This window comes from Ascidiella aspersa, chromosome 4 (assembly GCF_963924565.1).
Source record: "Ascidiella aspersa chromosome 4, kaAscAspe10.2, whole genome shotgun sequence".
NCBI lineage: Eukaryota > Metazoa > Chordata > Ascidiacea > Phlebobranchia > Ascidiidae > Ascidiella > Ascidiella aspersa.
The window spans coordinates 16,581,114-16,589,791 of NC_139450.1; the positions used below are offsets into that span (position 1 = coordinate 16,581,114).

At 34.8% G+C, this 8,678-nt stretch overlaps 1 protein-coding gene across 1 annotated transcript; it reads left to right on the forward strand.

The window, feature by feature from the left end:
- Positions 1-8,678, forward strand: LOC146148398 (BRCA2 and CDKN1A-interacting protein-like). The gene is made up of 9 exons (XM_083387415.1): positions 1-167; positions 657-712; positions 785-903; positions 1,881-2,000; positions 2,307-2,452; positions 2,541-2,720; positions 2,932-3,027; positions 3,338-3,475; positions 8,158-8,678. The coding sequence occupies exons 4-9, from the start codon at positions 1,892-1,894 to the stop codon at positions 8,350-8,352; spliced, it is 864 nt and encodes a 287-aa protein (XP_083243541.1). The 5' UTR covers positions 1-167; positions 657-712; positions 785-903; positions 1,881-1,891; the 3' UTR covers positions 8,353-8,678.

Genomic DNA, 8,678 nt, shown 5'->3' on the forward strand with positions numbered 1-8,678 from the left:
TTGTTTTTGTGTGTCATAGATTTGATAATTCACTGTTTGCTAAAAAAATGCTTTAACCAATGAATGCTTTGCAATGCCCCAAGCAAAATTGAAAGCAAAAGTTCAAATTCCAAGTGCATCCAAAAAAAAGGGTGCCCCCAAAAAGTCTAACTTGAAGCGAAAAGCAGGTATTAAAAAATTTAATGCATGATTTCTTTTTTTCGACATTCCATGATTCCCAACACTAAGGCCCCTACATAGACTTTCCAACACAAGCCCCTGATAGTTAATCAAAGCATGTGGATTCATTTTAAAAGTAGTAATATGATAAAAGTTATTGATTTAGGATGATTTTGTTCTTTTTACAGTCTTAAAGCCATGTCTAATATCTTAAAATCTTCCATAAGCAGCCTTAAAAAAAATCATTTATTATTCTGAACTTCGTAAAATAGATAATTTTGTTAACTTTTTTGTGGCAGCTGAAATACTAGGCACAAGAATAACTGAGCATTGAATTGACAAAAGTATAAATAAAACTAAATTTTTCAATATTAGAAGAAAAAGCTCAAAACCAATCTTAATAAATCTCACCATGGCAACAATTATATTGGCCAATGGGTTCAGAAGCACTGAACACAATTTACCTACACAGCAGTAATCCTGTGATAATATTTTAGGAAGAGTAATTGCACCTAAGAAAGCAAAACTGGTGGCAAGTAACAAACTAAACAAGGTAAAATGTATTTTGACTTTGTTTTTTACATATGAATGTTATATATGGATAAATATTATTTTTATTTGGAAGGCTGTCACTCAAAGCATTAATAAGAAAATTGAGAAAGAGGTGTTCTTGCAAGCTGGAAAACACAACACCACTTTGAACTTGATTGAAAAAAAACAGAAGGAAAGCAGCAGACAGACTAAGTGAGTAGGCTAACTCAACAATTTATGATCACTTTAAGAGGTCCTTACTGCGGCTTTGATAACCATATGTTGCTCTTGCTTATCATTTGAGAAGCTCAAAAAAGGATTCTAAAATTACATGATTGACTTTTGCAAAATACCTAACATTTTCACTGTACGTAAATCAATTCACCTTAAAACATAATTAATCTTACTTACTTGTTTTACTGTTAAGCGGCAAATAAGTATTATTTCATACATGCTGTGCATGATGTGATACAATAATTCATAAACTCTCCAGTAAATATTCTATTGTGTGCAATCAAACTACTGTACAGTACAATATCAAAACAACTTTTTAGAGTCCACAGTTTTCAGACAAAAAACAAGATGTTTTATGGTTCTACAGTAGATGAAAAGAGAATTTAAAATAAAAATAGATCTTGTTGCCTTCTTTGTTGGTATTAATTATTTAGTCTATTAAACTGCTTGTTGTTTTTGACTCTCTTTAAACCCAACTGTTTAAATTTGGCTCAGATAATAATGATCTGAAATGATTTACAGATGTTTCCACTAGTTTTTTTTAAATACGATTTTATAGTCAATCAAATTAAACATGAGAAACTTACACCAAGGAACTCGTTTTGGCCATTTGCATTGGATTTAGTATATTACTTCTTAAAGTTTTTTAACTTTTTTTGAACCTGTGTTGTATTCAACCGCAAAGGGTCATATTTTTCTAATTTGTTTTTTGTCTATAAATATATATACGGGTAATAGATTTAAAAATAATGCATTGCTTTTACTGCTGCATCGGTTTATGTGTTATTTTTTAACAAAGCTTAAGGGTTGAGATGAATGAGCAATGCGAGTTAAAGCTAATTCAATAAAGGTCAACTGTACAATACTGCATTGTTGCTCAAACGTTTTCAGTCATTAATTATATTAAGTTTCATGACTTTATTGTGTTGTGGACACTACATTTTTTGATTTTGTAGAAAAACTTAAAATGACAGACAATAAAGTCTCCAGACCTGGTGATGATGACTCAAGCAGTGATAATCAACAAGAAGAAATGCTGATAGAAGATGGTGAAGAAATCAATATTGAATTTGAAGGTACTTACAAAAGTTACTGCAAATTTTATAAATGCATAAAGAAAGTTTTTTTATTGCTTTGTAGAAATAATTTTACCATTTTTTTAAAGGTTTATACTTTGCCATGAATTATTGCCCACTACCAATAATATAATTGGACTCCAGCCATAAGGCGGAAATTAGAACAACATTAACGTCTGGGCAGTTCAAAATAGGACTAAATACTAATAGTCATAAAAATTTATCAATCGTTCCCATATAATTAATGCTGCACAAAATCTTAGTAGGATATGTTGCTTAAAATAATATATTATAATAAATGTTCAGGTTTTCCCTTGTCTGACCGTGATAGTGATGGAATTCGACAACTTCTTGTACAACAGTTTGCTTCTGAGCAAAGTGTATCAATCCCGAAACTGACAGATGCTTTAATAAGACAAAACTTTGTTGGAACTATTCTAAAACAAAGCGAGGTTTGAAAAAACATAGTTGACTGCCAACATTATCTATTTAATGTACTACATGGATTTCACAATTATTGTTTTTGCTATGTTATTTAAGATGCCCTCAATTGAACTTGGAAGTGACACAAGTTCTGACATGGATGATGTGTTTGCTTTGGTGACATGTTACTCTTTGACCCGACATAAGAATGAGGTTGCTTCGACTATACAACAGTATCTAACTAATAAATGCAAAAGTAGTTCTGCTTCTGCCAAGACGAAAGAAGAAATGCTTAATGTACGTTTTAGGCCAATTTGATTTGTAAACTTATGCTCTTTTTGTAAGTTTGGGTTAGTTGTTGTGTGGTGCTTAGATAATTGTAGAAACACATGCAGACAAACAAATGCTTGAATTTAAAGTTATTAACTTTTCACCTCGCTTGGGCGTGACAACGTTCAGCACAAATCATCACACTTATTGTGTTTCACATATGCACCTTTATTCACAGCTCATCAAAAGCAGTGCCAATGAAGAAGATCCTCAAAAGTGCTTAACTTGCCTTGGATTAATCTTAAATGAAAGATATGTCAATGTTCCGCCGCAGGTACCATCGTTTATGGTTTGCTTTAATTCGTAAACGGTGCTGAGACATGATAATTAATTTGTGCTATGACTTTAAGTTAAGATCCCAATAAACTAGTGATAAATTGGAACAAAGTTTCGCAACCTTTCACCTTTATCTTTATCGTTCACTTTTGCACGGATAATTTGCATATATGTAACCCAGTTGGGAAATAATGTATTTTGTCACTTTTTGTGAAATTACTGTAGATCGAATTGCGACCGTTTAGTATGTCCCGATTTAAAACCACACTTTTACTAAACGTTTCAAGAAGTGCTTTTTTTCTACCCAGGCATCACTTCCAATGTTCAACAAACTTGTTGATGAGCTCATTGAAGCCCGGAAGAAGAAGCACCGACCACGTTTCGACTTTACTCACTACGTGATGCTGACAAAGACGTTAGGATTTTCCGGTGCATTATTAGGCTCGGTATGTGATTTGTCTTGAACACATTACCTAATAGCGGCACACGTTATGACTGAATAATTATTCGTCCACTAGAGCAGTGGTTCTCAACCGCCGGTCCGCGTCTACTTTCCTGCCGGTCCGCAAATATATTAAAATTTGATATCTCAATTGCAAAATTCAAGATGTTGAAGGCTTATCCATCAAATTTAGAATTCGCCAGCACCGTAATTTGCAGCATTGTGGCGTAAATAGAGTTAATCATATTCTTTGGACTTCATTGTACCTACGTCACAATGCTGCAACTGTTTAAAAGTAGGCTACAACTCGTTTAAGTCTTAAACTTTAAGACCAGTTGTATGTGAAAGCTAAGAAGTACTTTAGCTATACTATTGCGTAATTAAATTTTGGGTTGATTTTGTTTCTTGAAGGTCTACCGGTCCGCAAAATTTGTTTTGAAATTTGACCTGTCCGTATGCTGAAAAAGTTGAGAACCACTGCAGCGTTGTATTCTCAATGTACTTGAACGCACTAAAGTAGGAAGTCAGGTATAATCTAACGTGAAAAACAATTGAGTAGGACAGCATTTTTGCACGTCGTTGCGTTATTCTTGCCAGTTTTTGTTTCGTTTGACAGCCGCGCATTTTATAGAAAATGTGTTCAGACTTTTGTTCAGCAAATCTGACTCGAGCAAACGCGCAAAACTTCAGCCGCGCAAACTTCTGTATGAAACTAAATTACCTAAAAATGAGTAATACTGCTAAAATATAAATATGGACTTTAACAACCTTTACTATTTACGAGAAGTATATTATAATTATAGAAACGTTAGTATGGCTCCTGTAAAACTGACGTCACATTTATTCACTCATCACTCGTGAATGACCGAAAATGTGTCACCTTAAATCAGGCCTACATAACTAAAATGTACAAGGACCACAACAAGCACAAAAAAATTGCCGGGCCGCATACTGAAGTTGCATAACATTTTTTAACGCTAGTTTATAAGACGTATATAATATAATGCATCATATAGAATCCCCTGCAAAACGCTAAAAACGCACAGTTCTGCGTTTTGGTCACGCATCAGTGGACAACAGTCACGTGTATAGTGACGTCAAATTAGGCAATATCGAGTAATATTGCATATTAAATGCTACACTATCAAACTTTTTAAATATTTAGCTGCGCCCGCACACCAAACAAAAATTGCTCAGTGCTTCCAAGTATTCTATGAACGCTGTAAACCTGTAAGTTTATTATAATGTCGCAACTTACAACGTTCGGTAGCCTGGTGGTTTATTTTCAGCCGCGCAAGTTGAAGTCGAAATTTTATTTTCAGCCGCGCATTTTTTCAGCTGCAAAACATCTCCCCCGCGCAATATCCAAAGTTTCCAATCTGGTGCTGTCCAGAGAATAAAGAGCTAATTGTGATTAAATGAGCCCAAGGCGCCGGAAATTTGACGTTTTACATTATTTTATTATTTTGATTTTGCGGTTTTTAGTAGAGATCGACCGATATTTTTTTGTTTTGACCGACACCCGATTTTTTACAATTTTGACCAATACCCGATACCGATTTTTTTATAAACCTGGTACATGTTTGAAACTTGAATTAATTGAAAATAAAATCCAAATAACGTTTTAGTTTATATACCTATATTAATTATTAAACTACAATTTTGCATAATGCCTTGACATGATGCTAAAACCCAATTTAAAAAAAAAATGGGTAAGTTGTTTGTTGTACAGGAAAAATTAAATCATATTTTCGTAATAATATATCGGCAAAAGTATCGGCTTACATTCACTGATCCAATATTTCTGTAGAAGCCAAATATCTCTAGTTTTAACCTACGGTCTTCCTGAAATATTTTAGAACTGTTTTTTAGGGTTTTTTTAAGACCCAAAATAGGGCGAATAGTCATAATAACGTGTAATTTGAAATAAGTCCTAAACTAATTTGGAAAAAGTCGTAAAAAACCCAAACCCATCCTAATAACAGGGGCAAAGAACCCAATGCCAAAACAGCAGCGCCCCAACTAGGGCGCTGAAACGTCGACACCAAAACAAGCCAGACAGATGACCCTCGAACTTCCCATACCCTTTTCCTAAAGTTTCAGGCGTTATTTTGCCCATTTAGGCCGTATTCCGATGAATTTAAGACTTTCCAGCAGGTTTACGTCTTTTTGAAATGATTTTAGATCGTATGCTGTCGCTACTATTAATGGATATTTGGCTTTGTTATGTCGTTGGTCTCGATATTATGGAACTGTAGATTATTCTGCTTTAGATATTGTTGCTTTGTAGGTCCTATTGTCTGAGGGGCTTTTACTAGCATATTCGAAAAAATGACCTTACCATTATGCTTTGTACTTTTTTTTTTCGGAGAACTAGCCAAGATTCATTTCACCAAAGTCAAATGCCAATATTAGATATAATCTCCCTTTCCACTTAGGTGTAGAGTTTTAAAAATAATTGCTGTATATATATATTTATATATTTTTGTATATTTTATACTCCTGGAACCTCTAGGAACGTTGCGGTACATCTGGCATTCTCACGCGGCACACCGGTTGCGGAGCATTATTTGTTTTCTAGCGTTATAGTATGACGTCATATTGCGTGTAGCCTATTTAAAATCCTGTTTGACCCGGCCCGCCACAACATGTTAAGTTTCTCATGCGGTCCGCAGTTAAAAATAATTGCCCACCCCTGCCCTAGAAGGATATACTGTACGCAAATATGTGGTCTTATAACGGAGTGTTGCTCTTCCAGCAGAATATATAATAGATCGACGTTTCGACGTGCTATACAGAACGTCTTCATCAGGATACTGACGTTACAATGTGGTCTTATGTGCTGGGAATCTTGAACCACCCTGATCGTGGCCCGCGACACACAAATACGCATGCGCTTAAAAGTGGTTTATGGCCCATTAAAAAAATGCGTTTATCGAACATTGTCTTATCGCCATTACTATTATAAATAAAAGCACTAAAATAAGTTGCAACATTAAAAAAAAATTGCAGTTAAATTTGGCATTTCGTCGGTGAGCATTTTTTTACTCTGTATAGGATTTACAGAATCGTTTTATTGATCATTTCTGATTAGTGAACACCGGAGAACTATTTTTGGATTGACAGCACTTCTTTTGAGGCAAATTAACAAAGAGTGATTGAAAAAGAAAATATTTCAAAAACATTGTTGAATCACATTGAAATACTTGTATTTTAATTAAAATTACCCCCCAAAATAATAGTTACCAATAGATAACGCAAATTTTTGGGATGTTAGAGCATGGTTTTGCTCGTCTTTTTGACACTTTTTCTGTGTAACCACGCTCTGTTGGAATCAGACACACTGTAAAATGCAATTTCTGCCAATTAATTTAGTTAATGCATTTTTTGCGCTTGGCGTAAACTTTTTACGTTCATGTGGTGCAGGCAAAGAGTCAAAATACCTACCAACATTTGCACTAACCTTTTGGTAAATGCCTTCATGCTAAAAAATGTGTTTTTTATGTGTCCAATGCGTCACGTCTCTAAATTATAAGTTTTGATGATTCAAACTGATAGACGCACTTTTGTCGCGTCTCATGCGATTAGGCTCAACTTATCTTCAAATGCATCTTTGCGCACTAAGGTAGCTGTAAAACTGCAGGTTTGTTAAGAGTAGTTGTATGTAACTCTGTGACGCCATAACTGAAAATTTGTTATGCCTCTCAAACAAAAATCCTGTTACGCAAATTTGTGCCTTCCATATAAAAGGTTGCAAGCCCCTGAACTACAGTACTCAAAGAGTTTACAAAATAAACAACTGCTCTTTCAGAAGTGTAAAAACACTGCATTTCACTGTATTTTATATCGATTATTCAAATGCCATGCTACTGTAGGTTAAAAGCCTTAAAAACTGGTACGAAATCCTGAAAAAACATTTTCGGTATTTCAGGACTGAAACATATATTGTCTTTCAGAAAGAAACCGTGTCACTTGTTTACTTCATTTTTTGTCTAGTATAAAAACGAGAATCTATTTTACCTAAAGCCTAAAAAAGGGGTTCTTTAACTGGGGTCCGTGAATCCCCGTGTTTATGTGGATTAACTTGGGAGGTTCATGTTGGATTGTTGGCCCAAATAAAGTTTTGTGTTTCATTTTCTTATTGACGCAAGAGTTAGTCCGAAAGCACTAGGTTTCTAAGTCTACTTGTTTGACTTCTCTGTAAATTTTCATGCCAATGCTGGTCCACACCTCCCAAAAAAAAGTTTTAAGAACTTATCCAGTAGATTTACATCTTCTGTGCTTGAAAACTCTAAGCCTCTAACAAAGCATAGTAAATGTTATATTTTATGTGATATTTTATTATGCATTGTCTAAAAAATTGGCCCTACATCACATGCTGAATCATGTAAGGATTTTATACAAATTTCACATTGCAATATTCAGCGCCATGGAAACTCGTCTTCGGTATATTACTTAGTAGTTTGGTATCGTTATGTTTCAGTAATGCCAGACGGTATAAACGTTCAAGGTAACAAAATATTTCGAGGTTGCTTGTCCTGCTGCATCCTGAAAAAACAAACTTGTTTTGACATATGAGCATTTCGAATTAGCAAGCTACAAGTGCAAACTTTAAAAGCATAAAAAATTAATGTTAACAATTAAAATATGATATTATTCCATTTCCATAGATTATTTTTTTCGAAGGCAAACGACGGAGGTGGCGCAGCTGTCTTCCAAAACGCCGAGGATGAACTGTTTGCCGACGAAGCTCTCTTTCACTTCGACTACCGAGTGATGTCATCGAGTGACGACGTCACTTGCAGTACGCGAAGGGCTCTGGTTCTGAATGGTGACGGGTTCAGGCGCGCAATGTCGAAGCTGCGTGAACACTTGGCCTAATATTTCGCTTTTTAGTGTTGTAGGTTGTATTGCGGGTCATTTTTACGCTATCTTTGTTTCGCAAAATAAACACGACTTTGCGAAAACAACGTACAACTTAGACTGATTTGTGACTCGGTGAGCGAGACACACGGACTGCTTAAAGAAGCTCAACGGCGGCCTCTATTCGTGTTGCAAATTGGCCTACTTGTTTCAAAAATTGTGTTGCTTGCATTTATTCTTTGAGATTAGTTAGTGCGAGGTATGTTTTACTATTCTTATATATTCTTCCAAACAAAAATTTAATAAAAAATTGCATCTTTTCCATATTCGTAACTTATCATGAA